The sequence below is a fragment of the Sturnira hondurensis genome, unplaced genomic scaffold (assembly GCF_014824575.4).
Source record: "Sturnira hondurensis isolate 20B ecotype Veracruz unplaced genomic scaffold, ASM1482457v3 Scaffold0004136, whole genome shotgun sequence".
In the NCBI taxonomy this organism is placed as follows: Eukaryota; Metazoa; Chordata; class Mammalia; order Chiroptera; family Phyllostomidae; genus Sturnira; species Sturnira hondurensis.
In genome coordinates, this window is record NW_028076767.1 from 28,745,794 (window position 1) to 28,759,618 (window position 13,825).

At 53.0% G+C, this 13,825-nt stretch overlaps 1 protein-coding gene across 5 annotated transcripts; it reads left to right on the forward strand.

Annotated features, from left to right (window-relative positions):
• Positions 1-10,069, forward strand: CD40 (CD40 molecule). Of its 5 annotated transcripts, none has more exons than XM_037044193.1 (9): positions 1-120; positions 3,059-3,137; positions 3,476-3,601; positions 3,873-4,019; positions 4,399-4,492; positions 7,234-7,295; positions 8,693-8,791; positions 8,902-8,930; positions 9,454-10,069. In XM_037044193.1, the coding sequence occupies exons 1-9, from the start codon at positions 73-75 to the stop codon at positions 9,610-9,612; spliced, it is 843 nt and encodes a 280-aa protein (XP_036900088.1). In that variant the 5' UTR covers positions 1-72; the 3' UTR covers positions 9,613-10,069. The 5 variants fall into 5 exon arrangements, with proteins under 5 accessions (XP_036900088.1, XP_036900091.1, XP_036900090.1 ...); XM_037044196.1 differs by having other exon boundaries at positions 9,469-10,069; XM_037044195.1 differs by having other exon boundaries at positions 8,693-8,779.
• Positions 10,070-13,825: the final 3,756 nt, after the last annotated feature.

The window sequence follows — 13,825 nt, forward strand, 5'->3', positions numbered from 1 at the left end:
GGGCGGGAGTCTGGGAGTTACTAGAGACCCCATCCGCGGTGCAGCTTCCCTCCGCCCGTCTCTTACCTCGCCATGGTTCTCCCTCGGCAGTGTCTCCTCGTGGGCTTCTTGTTGACCACCGTGAGTTGAGCTTCTGCTCCGACCCGACAGGGGAATTTGGGATTTGAGAGAGGGGAGTGGGAAGGGAAGCGATACTTGGGGGGAAGGACCTTTCTAGCTTGATTTTGCTGGGGACAGAAGCGGGGCGGGGGGGCGGGGGGGGGTAGAAGCTGGGTAAGGTACCCAGGGGTCCTGGCTGAATAAGGTGGGCTGCCTCTCTCTCCTCCCAGGTTGGGGTTCTAGGTAGCCCACAGAGGGTGCGAAGTGGGGATACTGTGGGAAAAGTGCCTGGACAGCGTGGACAGGGGTGGGGTTTGGGGAGCCTCTAGGCTTCATCTGGCCAAAAGGCTGGCGTCTGGGTTTGCCTGCGATGCTGGCCTAGGAGAAGTGGGAAGGGAGGCGGGACAAGGGAAGCGGCGGGTCTGGCTTGTTTCCTGTCCCTTACTCGTGTGGACAGATGCCAGCCTGAGAGTGGTTATCTCTTTGCCAGCAGAGGCTGCCTTCTTCCAGGGCATCTTGTGGGAACAAGGGGTGAGGCAACCTAGGAGGAACACTCAACGCTGTATGTCTCTGCATTCTGAATTTAAGACGATGTGGGGAACCTCTGGGGCAGATGAACAGCTCATGGGACCCAAGAAAGGGTTTCTCCGGGCATCATCAGAAGGGCTCAGAGATGCCCAGTCAAGCATGTCTCCGGGATTTTCAGAAACCTACACTTGTCTCACTTTTTGTTTAAATGTATTTTTGTAGTTCCTCATTCTGGAGGCTGGGAATCCCCCCCCCCCCAAGTACCTTACCCTCTCATTCCAAACCCTCTGGTGACCCCCTGCTTTCCAGGGCTGTAGTTTCTGGCATGAAGTCCGAGCCGGAATCACCATGGAGTAGGTAGCAAGGGAAGAGTCCGTGGGGAAGTTACTTTGGTCCCAGAACTTTCAGTTTCACTCTAAGCGGTGAGGGACTCTTAGGGAGAAAGGAGACAGGAGGGGGGTGGAGCTGGCAAGAGGAGCATTCTTGTAGGAGGGGGAGGAGGAAGAGCTAGGGATGGGAGGGTGAGGGTGATTTGGACTTCTCAAGAGCAGGCTCACATTTTTGGCTCCAGGTAGGACTGGGCTGTGGCAACAACAGCAGGAGCTCTTTATTGAGAGCTTCCTGTTTTTCCGGCTCTGAGGAAATGCTTTCCATGAATTCTCCGTCTGATTTCCTTCAACGCCCCATTGTACAGATGAGCACACTGAGGCCCAGAGAGAGGACGTGTCCTGCCAAAATTCTCATAGCTAGGTGGAACCTGGGTGTAAATGTACATCTGCCTGGTTCCTGAGCCTGCCTCTCAGATGGCGAGAGTCTCCAAGCCTTGGTCCTGAACTCCTTTGTCTCAGAAGGACCGGAGCTGCGGAGTGGGAACTGGGGAGTGACAAACCTTCAGAGGATGAGCTATATCTCCCCTGTGCTTGAAAATGGTCAAAAGGTCTTTCACTGCCCTGGGAGTGTGGCGGGGTGGTCCCCAGGGCTGCAGGAGGACAGTCACAGGATGAATGCTGTGATGATGGGGCAGCAGCCTTTTCCACTTCCTTCCCCATTTTGGGTAAGATGCGTTTCTGTAAGTCATGGCTGAATGAGGGCCACTAACAAGCTGGTTAACCAGGGTGTGGGGCATCCAAGCAGATACTCATACATGTATCAACATTAAAACTGCCAGTTAATGTTCTGGACACCATGCCAGGCTACAGATGTACATTCTTTCTATCTTCAGACCTGATCTGAGGGGCAGGTATTGTCACTCCTGCCGGAGAGGTGGAAACTGAAACTAAGAGAAACATCATAACTAGTAAGAGTTCAAAGTCAGGGTTGGAGCCTTAAGCTGTTTGTCTCTCAAACCTGTGCTCCTTTCACTGGCTGTTCCCCAAATGTGGAATGATTGTGGGGGGCACATGCATACAGAACTAACCAACAGAAATTCACTTTACAGTTCTGTTTAAAATCCTTCTGGTTTTTATTCAAGGAAGAAGTCTCTGGAGCTAGAATGTATTTTATACCTCTCAAATGCTTACTACTTCTCCTTTTACAACAAAAATTAAGAGCAGGCCCAGGATGGAGGGCTACTGTTGAGCAAAGCAACCACTGGGGGTTTCATTACGCTTTTTTATTTCTGCTGAATTTATTTTTAGGGTCACCTTTTATTTACAAGAAGTGAGACTGGTTCTCCTCTCATGGCAGTGACCCAAGTGTTACGTTTACACAGAAAAGAAATGCATTTAATTTAATGAGAAGTAGTGAGTAGCACGGGTGGTACCTGGATGTAGTAAAAATGCCAGAGAGACCCAAGATGATGGAGAAGAGGGAGAATGCTGAGACCTGAATTCTCACTTGGCGACTCTCACAGTGAAACCCCGGTCAGGTGACCCAGCCTCCCCTGTCCTGAGTCCCACCATCTGTACAGTGAAAGAGTCAGTTTTAGCTTCCTAGCTTCACCAGTTTCCTGGCATCTCTTGAGGGAGAAAACATGTTGAGGCTTGGAGCGGGGAAGGGGTGGGGAGCAGAAGAATAGAAGGAAGAGATCAGGCGCTAAATATAGCCCCAACCAGGACTAGGACCAGCCAGAGTCAGCCAGCGAGCAGCAGGGCTTGGGGTGAGGGGAGGGTGCTAGGGTCCTCCTGCGCTTTTGAATCTTAGTGGGGAGGAAAGACTCAGGAGTCACACGGGAAGATCTGTTTAGTTCAGAGACTATTATGGGGTTGCAGTACAGTCGCTTTCTAAAATACCAGAATGGTTCTCTGGGTGAGAATCATATCAGCTAGTGGTTTAGTTAAAAAGAAACACACCAAGGAACAGGCAGGTTGCATTTTTCTCTCCTTTAGACTCCACTTCCATTCTGACCCCCGTCCTGGCTGGTTTTCACCTTCCCGCTGAGGCTGCCGCAGGGATTTCCAGATCCCTTCAAATCGCCCAATTCTGTTTTTAGGTCCACCCAGAACCACCCAATGTATGCAGAGAAAACCAATACCTAATTAACAGCCAGTGCTGTAATATGTGCCCGCCAGGTGAGATGCCGACCCTCCAGCCCCACCGTGGGACCCCTCTTGCTCTGTTGACAGATGCGCCTCCATGTGTCATCTGTCAACTTGAGTCTTAAACGACCCCTGGGATTTCCCACCCATGCCCTGCTGACAGAATGTTCTGGGTTCCCTCTCTGCCTACCCAGGACTAGGGTTTCTATATCTGCCCTGGCCGCCCCCCAGCACTTGACCATGAAGCCTGGAAGGGTCAGAGACTGTTACCTTTGAATCCTCTGCCCTAAAGCCCCGCCTGATCAGTTTTTGGTACTTGTCCGACTCACCGAGTTGGTTGGAGCGGCCTCATTTCCTGATGCTTTTTCCAGGAGACAAACTGGTCCAGGATTGCACGGACACCACGCACACGATATGCCATCCTTGTGGAAGAGGCGAATTCCTGGACACCCCGAACAACGAGAAATACTGTCATCCGCACAGATACTGCGACCCCAGTGCGTGGGCTGCTGGGGAAGGGGAGCTTGGGAGTTGGCTGATACTCCAGCACATTCTTGTCAGTGCAGCCATTCTGTTTTGTTTTGTTTTTTAATAGCCAGGGTCTGTTTTGATTGGTTGGAGTCTGGGTTGTACTGGTTGTTAAGTAAGTGGATAGGTGTCCCTGCTCGGAAGAGGGCCCAAGAGCAAAGCAGAGCAGGAAGTGTGAGGAGTGGGGCCCTGAGAGTGGCCAGCAAGGGGTTCCCATCCTTCCCGCCCATCTCCGCACAGACCTAGGACTCCAGGTGCAGACGGAGGGCACTACGAAAACAGACACAGTTTGCGCGTGTAATGAAGGCCAACACTGTGCCAATGACAACTGCGACAGCTGCGCCCCACACAGCTCCTGCCCCCCAGGCTTTGGGGTCAAGCAGATCGGTAAGTGGCCTGAGAATCAGCTCTAGAGGCTGGAGAGAGGAGCTGAGGGCTGAAGGCAAGGGGTTGGGCCATGGGCATCCTTGAGAAGTGATTCCCTCCAGCCCCAGAGGTGGAGGGGAGGTGGACTCCAGCCTACATACGTCAGTATGTCCCCTAGAAGGAGTGGGAAGCGGACCTTTCTCATTCTTCTTGCCGCCATGGTGTCTGCCTCGGGAGGGTTCTGGGAGAACCCTTCCTAGGGGCTGGAGCAGTTGGGGAGGCTGCGCGCTGGGGGAAGAAGGCTTACCGCAGGGAGATCTTGGCCTGCCTGTCCTCGGGTTCTCTGGTGAGCCAGAGCGGGGGTCTAAGGGGATGATTAATGCGTCTTTCTCCCTCCCAGCTACACAAGTCTCCGATACCATCTGCGAACCCTGCCCATTTGGTTTCTTCTCCAATGTGTCATCTGCTTTTGAGAAATGTCATCCTTGGGCAAGGTATGAGAACTCACCCCTTGCATTGCCTGCCCCCAGAGGGCCATGGGGTCCCCTTCCGATGTACCTAGCCACCTGCCCTCCAGCCCCAGCTCCCCACGTCCACACACACTCACGTGCTTGTAAAACACGTGACTTCAGGGACAACCAGCCAGATGGGCACTTCTTAGCACTTTCCTGTCTGCTGTCTTGGTGGTAATAGACACTGTCCATCTCTCTGTCTTTCCTGAAACTCTCTTGTCTTGGGCGCATTGTGACATTTCTCCTACTTTCCTTCTCCCCTCCCTTGCTCCTCCCTTCTCCTCTGTAACCAGTTTTCCGAGGTCTTCGTTCTACTGTACTGTTCGATCATGTTGCTGCTTCCCCTGGACCGTCTCATCCACATCCATGGCTTCAAGCTACCGTCCCTCTCAGGTGATTCTCAACCAACATCCCTTGTCTAGATTTGTCTCCTGGGTCCCAGGCGTTCATATCCAACTGCCGAGGGGACACTTCCATGCAGATGACCCACAGGCACCAAATGGGCTCATCTTCCTGCTCCCCTCATCCTCTGTGAAAGCCACCACCATGCTTTTGGGACTTGTCCTCCGGCCCCCCACCTCACCCCCACCCCCAGATCAATCACCAGGTCTTGTCCACTTTGCCTTCTAGATGTCTGGGGACTCCTCCTTTCCACCGTCTCTGTGTTGCCCCCTTAGCTTGGGCCTCAGCACCTCGGTCTCGGTGCCACCTCAGCCTCCTCACTGACGTCCCCACCTTTAGTCTTTCCGTGTCGTCCGGGTCTCCATGTTCTTGCCAAAGCGAGTTTTCCGCAGCTCATTTTGGATTGCAGCCCTCCCTGGTTAACATCCTTCACGGCCATCCGGGCCTTTGGGACGAGACCCGCACTCTTTTGCCGGGCTCCGACCTTCCGGTCTCTTTCATCAGACTCTTTGCCTGGAATGCCCTTTAACACACGTCCCGTTGACTGTTCACATTTAATTAAAAAACAAAACAAAACGGGCGAGGCAGGCACATGGGACAGAAGGCACACAGGGATCTACAGTAATCCGTCTCCTCTTCACCCTGATCCCTCAGCCGCCATTTCTCCCTGGAGGCAAACACACCATTCCCTGTATGCTCTTCCAGAGACAAACACACAAACACACGTGCACATGCAAACACATATTGCCCACACAATTCACAGCATGTCATATATACTTTGTGGTTTACCGCAAACTTCTTAAATTTAGAGACGTTCCCCCCTCCCACTGATGCACCCCTTATGCCTAGAACAGTGCCCAGAACATAGTAGGTGCTCAATACATTGTTACCAATAAATGTTGACTGCTGCCTGGCAGGCAGCAGGTTGGGGCAGCAGGATCAGAGCACTGGGTTCCCACCTCCCTGTGGCCCAGAAAGCGTAGGGCCCTGCGCAGGCGTGGGACCCTCTGGAAAATGGAATGACCTTTGTCTTACGCGGCTTGAGGAGAAGGCGTGCAGATGTGTTTTGTGAGCTCGTAAGCACTCTTCTCATGTACTGCTCATGTATGTGTTCTCTTGGAAGCTTCTCTCTCTTTCCCCCATTTTATTTTATTTTTTATTTTTGTAATATTTTATTTATTTATCTTTAGAGGGGAAGGGAAGGAGAGAAATATCAATGTATGGTTGCCTCTCGTGAGTCCCCCGCTGGGGACTGGCCTGCAACCCAGGCATGAGCCCTGACTGGGAATCGAACCGCGATCGTGTGGTTCGCAGGCCCACACTCAATCCACTGAGCTACACCAGCCAGGGCTCCCCCATTTTAGATGTTTTTCTCTGTGGCATCCTTCTCTGACCGCTCCTCACCGGTCCTCCTGGGACCACGGTGGACTGGGTCTTCTTCTCATATCTGGACTCTTGCAGAGGCCTCTGGCCGGCTGCTCTGCTGTGATTTCTCCTCCTGTGAGCTCTTTGGCCAACGGAGTCCTCTCACTATTTGGACATCTGATTGGATACGGATGCAACTCACCAGCTGAATCCAGTCAAAAGCTTCGTGGCTAATTATCAGTGATCTGGTCCTAAAAACCTAACTTTCCGTGCTTCCCTGATGCCACCTGGCGTGTCACCACCCTAATCTCTGCATCACACTGTCCTGCTTCGCAGGCATGTGCCCCTGCTCTGAAGTTTACAGTCTTCAGGGCCCACTCAGCCCTAACTTCCCTGGGGAGGTCTTTCTGGATGTCCCTTAAGCCAGAGGTTCTCAACTGAGCAATTTTGTCCCCCAGGGGACATATGACAATATCTGGAGACCACACTGGGAAGGGGATGCCACTGATATCTAGTGGGTAGAGGCCAGGGATGCTGTACAGGATGGCCCCCATAACAGAGAGTTACGTGGCCCAAAGCGTCAATGGTGCCAAGGTCGAGAAGCCCTGCTTTAAACCGAACGGCTCGCTCCTCCGTTCTAGCTATTGAGGATTTTCTCTCTTCTCGGAACAGTTCCCTGCTCCCCTGAGCGCATATCACAACGCTTGGCACTCATTAGAGGCTCTCCTGTTATCCCCCCTTCAAGATGTGTCATAAGCTCTTCTCTGTACTCACGAGCTCCCGAAGCACAGAGTCGGCATCATAACAGGCCTGCGAGGGTGCACATAATATGTGCTCCGTGAACCTGGATTTGGTGGTGGTCTATGGTCTCACCCTCTGTGGTTGGAAATCTTATAACTGGGGAAACTTAGTGTTTCTCTCTCTCTCTGTACATGTGCACACGCGTGTGAACACAGCTGTGAGATCAAAGGCCTGGTGGAGCAGCGAGCAGGGACTAACAAGACCGATGTCCTCTGCGGTGAGTCCTGGGGAATGAGTCTGGGAAGGTAGGGAACTGAAGGGGGAGACTGAGGCACATAGACACAATGGGTGGGAGGTGGAGCAAGACGGGGAGGCAGTTTGGAGTTGTGGCGTCTCGGCTCTGCCACTTATGGGCGTGGCCTGGGCAAATCATCTCCCCTCTGCAGCCTCGGCTTCTTCATCTGTAAAATGGGATGATCACAGCACCTCCCTTAGAGGGTTGGTGTAAGCATATGGCATGGGCTCTTGCCCTTTGAAAGTGCTCCGTCAAAGCTCTTCTGCCCCCTTCTCCCCAACACCCTTCAAGTACCAGCACGGTGTGGCACGGTGCCCTTTCAGGGGCCAAGGTTTTGATTTCACAGTGAGGAGGTTGGTCTCCAGCACAGGTCACAGACTCGAATACCTACAGGGCCTAGGCAGGTCATGTTAATGAGCAACAAAGGTCAGAGGTAAGAGAAACGTGCTCTCTTTGCTTTTTCTTAACATTCATTTTCCTTTTGGAGTGGTTGGGGCTGGAGCAAAGTCAGCCAGGCCCTGGCTCTGGGCACCTATTTAAAGAGGTACCAGAAAAAAGCAGGATCAAGATAACATCTTGATGCAACATTTTAAAAAGAATCCAAGTCAGTGCAAAAAAATAACCCATGAAGAACAAAATACAACATTTTAACTAAAGACATGATCCAGCCCTGCACTCGCACTGCCCGCCTAACCCGCCTCAGCCTAACCCTGGCCCTGGATCCAGGAACACTGTATTTAAAAACCATGCAGTCAGCCTGCAGGCCTTAATTTGACGATTTCATTGTTCAAACCATGACATTCAAATATGACTTATCTTGATTACTGAGTGTTTTGGCGCCCCCTTGAGTTTTATCCTGGGTGTATGTCTTACCCCAGCCCCTGGCCTCGGTCTTTTGGTCTTTCCTCTTCCCCTTTGGAATGGAGACTCGGGTACAAGACATACTTGAATTTCCCCTCCACTCTCCTATAACAAAGGCGAGAGTACAGATGTAAATGATGCTGGACCTCAGGACTGGGCAGAGAGTAGGGAGGGCTGGGGAGTGTGGCGAGTGGTGGAAATGGCTAACACCTCTCAGTTCTGGCCTGTGACGGCCAGGGCCGCTGGCCCACTGGGGCTACATCTTCATGTTTCTCAGAGAAATCAGACATCTACATTTTCAACAGGCAATCTCCTCCCCAAATGAAAATGTTTATAAAGATTTAAAAGAATGCGCTGATTCCACTGAAGACACCTGCTGGCCACATTTTACCAGGGCCCTCTGTTTGGGACTTCCGCTGTCACTGAGCTCAGACATGGAAGGAGTTCCGAGTCTGGTTAAGGTGCAGCGGCTTCGGGCAGGGGGGAGCGAGCCGTCGCTGAAGTTGTGATTTCTTCAGAATCCCAGGATCGGATGAGAGCCCTGGTGGTGGTCCCTGTCCTCATGGCGGTCCTGCTCACGGTCCTGTTGGCGTACGCCTGCGTCAGTGAGTCCCCAGGTGGGAGGTGATGAGGGAGGCAAGCAGGGAGGCGAAGGTAGAGTGGACCTGGCTACCTCTTTCCTGATCTAGTCTCACTGACTCCCCGCCGGTTTACTTTTTCTTTCTAGAAAAGGTGGCTGAGGAGGCAAACACCAAGGTAGGTCGCCCCTGGGAACCGCCTCTGAGTTTGGGCAAACTGGACAGAAGACAGACTTAGTTTCCTACCTGGCAGTAAAACTGATTCGGGGCCTGCCCTGTGGTAGGCAGTGTGGCGGCCACAGAACTGGCCACCTCCCCCGCCCCCAGCCCTGTGCTCCAGGGCTCCACCCACTAACTCCCTCGGTGCCGACCTCTAGCATCCTCACAGCTCACCTCTCCACAGAGCTGCCCAGGTGCCACTGTCAATGTTAATGGTGCCATTTGCTGTTCTTTCCCGGCATTCAATGTGTGGGGTACCACTTTGGGGCCTTGGTGCAGGAGCCCTGGGCCGGACTGGAGGGGCAGCTCCTTGAACCCACTGGAAGCTTCTTGACACCCTCAATGTGGCCAGCAGGGGGCAGGAGGCACCCATGGAATCAGCCCCGATTTGGGAAAGGGGAAGGGGCTTGGGAAGGATCCCCCTGGAGGGAAGGGCTCCTCAGAGGTATTACTGGGGGTAACCTCATCCTGTGGCTCACCAGGCCTTCCATCCTAAGGGCAAAGGGCAAGATCCCGTGGAGATGGATGATTTTCCTGGCCTCCTCCCCAACCATCCGGTGCAGGAGACCTTACATGGCTGCCAGCCGGTCACGCAGGAGGATGGCAAAGAGAGCCGCATCTCGGTGCAGGAGAGACTGTGAGGCTGTGTGTGCGCAGGAGCGCGGCAGCCTGGACGAACACGCGTGTAGCCGGGGAGCCTGGAGTTGCAGCTGTGATGATGTGAGGGCCAGGGCTGGCGCTCAGCACGGCCCCCTCTGCCTGCACCGCTGTGGCTCAGAAACATTCACTTCGGGACAGGAACCTCCCACTCCAGCCTGGAGCCTATTCCATCTCCCAGCTTGCTTCTAAAGATGGAGACAAAACTTTTGGGGGGGAGGGGAGTGGCCAAATAGTGATATCATCAAACCCTCCAAGCCAGCAGTTCTGTGCCCATGGTGGTTTCTCCGAGCCCAAGGGGCATCTACGTGCATATCATTACAGTGCTGTTTGTGACAGTGAATGAATGGAAGCCCCTTAGCTGTCTATCAACAGGGGACTGGTTAAATAAAACTGTAATATATTTATGCGACAGGATCTCAAAAACACTGTCATGGGGGGGGGAAGCAAGCTGCAGAATTATGGGCACAAAAAATTTTCTTTAAAGCACATAGCCACAAATAATATGATCTACCACCTATGGGGGTGTGGAAACGTACATGCACGTGTGTAAATATAACCAGGGTTCTGCAAAGGCACACGGAAAATGCACAGCTGGACAAGCCGTAATGTCTGGGCCGGGGAGGAGGCTCTGGGGGAGGGCTGGCCAAAGGAGATTTGACTTTCCCATAAGGCTTCATTTCTTTCCCTGCAAAAGGAGAGTGAATTCACATAACTGCTTATGTAATTAAAAAGTCATCCAACATGTACAAAGAAAAGCGGGGGTGGACATGCCAGGTGACACGAGCTGCCTGCTTTGCTGTCGGCCTGCAGAAGTAGGGCGCTTGTAGAGGGTAAATAAGAGTGCCCCTGGGCTGTCACCCTCTGTGTGCGCTCACACGTGGTGCCGTGTTTGCAAAGGGTTCTCTGCATTTCATTCATGTTCACGAAAACAGCCTCGAGGGCAGGTGGGGCCCGCACGCCTCTCTCTTCAACAGAGGTGGTAACAAGCCCAGAGAGGTGCAGTGACCTGCCTGTGGTCACACAGCAGTTCGGCGTCGCCGTGCCATCAGGGCTTCCCGCTCCCGGTCCTGCGCTGCTTCCCCCAGACCTCTGGATCTCTGGAACCCAAATCCATAGCTCCTTCCCGAGGAGATCTTGGGCCTCCCACCTCCCCCTGACCTCCCAACTGCTTCAGAAGCTGCTGCTTCTCGGTCAGATGGCACCCCCTTCCCCCCCAGCAGTATCTTAGGATAAAAATAACCATCCTGTTCTCTTTTCTTGCTGTGCCAACTGAGGGGGCGCCTAGCCAGGAGGAGCAGCAGATGGAGTAGGAGCAGAGGGGAAGGGAGGGGAGGGGAGGAAGGTTTTAGGACAAGGGGAGAAGGAAGAGTCATGCGAAGACCTGGCGTGAAGATGGAGATTCCTCGTGTGGATGGAGCCGGGCTGGTTTAACCCAGGGATTGCAGCCCCTCCCCCCACTCTCCACAGGAAGCTGCTTTGGATTTCCCCGATGTGTCCTATCGGCTGTAGGGGGCAGGGCAGAGAGGGCTTGTCTCCGATGGAGGCTGTGAGGACAGTTGGGAGTCAGGAGAGGTGCACCTGGCTTGGCAGGCTTCCCGGAAGAGCTTCCAGAACCATTTGGATGCACCAGGTGGAGATGGTGAGTTTAGAAAGTGGAGCAAAGTGGTGGTGAGGTGGGGTGGAGAGGGGCACCGGAGGGCCTCACCCTCACCCCCTACGAGGGTTCAGATGCTGGCGTTACTCACCTTCATGCAGGGCAGTACGGTGGAAAGGGACAAAAGACCCTCCCCTCTGCTACCTATCATCTGTGAGTCACGTTTCATCTTTTATCCGCTCCATTTCCTCATCTGGTGAAGGGAGACAGCGCCCGTGGCAGCTGCTGTGGGTGCCTCCTGGGTCTTCTCCCAGGTCAGAGGCTCTCAGTCTCGAGCATGGATCAGAACCAGCAGAGAGATTGCTGGGCCCCACGGCCAGTGTTTCTGACCACCTGGGTCTGGGACAGTGCTCAAGAGTTTGCATTTCTAACTAGTTTCCCGGGTGATGCTGCTGCCGGTGCAAGACCACACTTTGAGAACTACCACCCTTGACAATTAGATTTCTAGATAAACAGTTGGTTTCCTATTGCCAGCACTTGGGATCACTTTCCTCTGGCCTCTCCCTGGCCTTGAAAACATGCTTGGCCCAGGTGTGAGGCAGGTAAGCTATACCTGGGGGAGTTAATCACTTGGAACACTCTCAACCAACTGGGATTGAAAGTCGGAGGGTAAGTGGCTCAGTCTCCTTGCCCGTGGGAGTGACATATCTGAGGACCAATCTATGCTGTCTCCTGTTGCCCCTCTGCATTGGCTCCCTTTCCTTCCCTATCTCACTCCCCCCACCCCCCAGTGGTGCTTTCAGAGTTCAGCTCCCGAATAAACTGCCTGCATTGTCACAGAGTCTGCTCCTGGAAGAAATCCCCCTAAGAGCCAGCAGAGCTCAAGCACACTAACGCACACTTTTGGCCCTGGCTGGTGTGGCTGAATGGATTGAGTGCCTGCCTGGGAACCAAAGGGTCACTGGTTCGATTCCCAGTCAGGGCACGTGCCTGGGTTGTAGGCCAGGTCCCCAGTAGGGGGCGTGTGAGAGGCAACCACATATCGATGTTTCTCTCCCTCCCTCCCTCTCCTTCCCTCTGTCTAAAAATAAATAAATAAAACCTTTAAAAAGAAAGTACGCTTTTGTACAGCAGTTCCCCTTATCCGTGGTTTTGCTTTCTGTGGTTTCAGTTACCTGCAGTTACTGGCTGTCTGGAAATTTTAAGCAGAAAATTACAGAAATAAGCAATTCACAAGTTTTAAATTGCACAATGCTCCGGGCCTTGGGACGAGATCTTGTGCTGTCTGCTCTTGTCGCCGGGGATGGGAATCATCCCTTTGTCTAGAGAGTTCATGTGGTGAGTCACCTAACAGGCCTCTCCGTTATCAGGTCGGCTATCAGAGCGAGACCGGCCACACCTGCATCACTTGGGTCACCGTAGATTGCTGTAGTTGTTCTAGTTCATTACTAGGGTCGTTAATCTCTTACTGTGCCTAACATACAAAGGAAACTTCATATAGGTATGTATATGCCTAATAGAAGAAAAAAACATAGTATAAATTGGGTTCAGTACCCATGGTTTCAGGCTTTCTCTACGGGTATTGGAAGGGATCCCCGGTGAATAAGGGGGTCTGCTGTGTATCTTGGGGCCCCAGACGAAAGGGCGGGGTTGCCCTTCATGACAGCAGCGGCCGATTCTGCATTCTAAGTGAAGCTCATCTAGGAGCTTGTGGCCTTGGGCAATTGCTCTCTGGTTCTGGGCCTTTTTAGCCCCAGCTTCGAGACAAGGGCTGGGGCCCTAGGAGTTCTAACTAAGGCTGTTGCCCACTCTACAAGTGAGTGAAGAGGATCCAAACTTTTGGCACCCCTGGGTCACACTGGAGGAAGAAAGTTGTCTTGGGTCACATATTAAACACACAAACACTAATGAAAACTGATGAACACACACAAAAAAGTTTGCAAGTCAACTTACAATTTTGTGTTAGGCCGCATTCTCATGGACACCCCTGAGAATGCTCCCTGCCTGTGAGTGGAGGGATGGGTGTGAGGCACATATCGTCCAGAGGGTGGCGCCAACGTAACGTCCGAAGACCCTGGTGTTCCGATTTCAGCGACTCTTACCCACATCCCGCCCTTTGGAGATGAGGCCTTTCCTCCCATCGCCCACAGGTCCGAGCCTCCTGCAACGTCTATTCTGCAACTACATCCACTCTGCGGATCAGGTCTCCACTCTCCACCGCTCCCTCCGTTTAACAGCATCGACCGCGTAGCTGAGCTAGGGTTGTGCACAATGACACACGGAGAGATCGAGGGCTCACTTTGTGCTGGGCATGGTGCGGACTGCCTTTGCATTGTTTTAGTCCCTAGGACAACCCGGCACCAGGCATAGCCTCTTATATCGCCCGTATCACAGATGGGACTCAGAGGCTAAATGACTTGCTGTAAGTGAGGCCTAAGGAATGAGAGCTGGGATTTGGACCTAAGTGGGTGGGCCTCAGTGCCTGTGGGTTTTACCCACTTAGTGAGAGAGAAACAGGTACATGGCAACAGGTGTTTGAAAGACAATGTGACTGCCCAGGACAGAGGGGAAGCCCAGAGGACCCACAGCTGCCCTTTAGG

What these genes read in the sequence shown, in the direction of transcription:
- CD40 (XM_037044193.1), top strand. Translation starts at nt 73, where the DNA reads ATGGTTCTCCCTCGGCAGTGTCTCCTCGTGGGCTTCTTGTTGACCACC. An exon ending in GCACAGATACTGCGACCCCA is followed by an intron (nt 3,602 to 3,872) that starts GTGCGTGGGCTG and finishes ATCTCCGCACAG; the next exon opens with ACCTAGGACTCCAGGTGCAG. An exon ending in CTGCGTCAGTGAGTCCCCAG is followed by an intron (nt 8,792 to 8,901) that starts GTGGGAGGTGAT and finishes TTTTCTTTCTAG; the next exon opens with AAAAGGTGGCTGAGGAGGCA.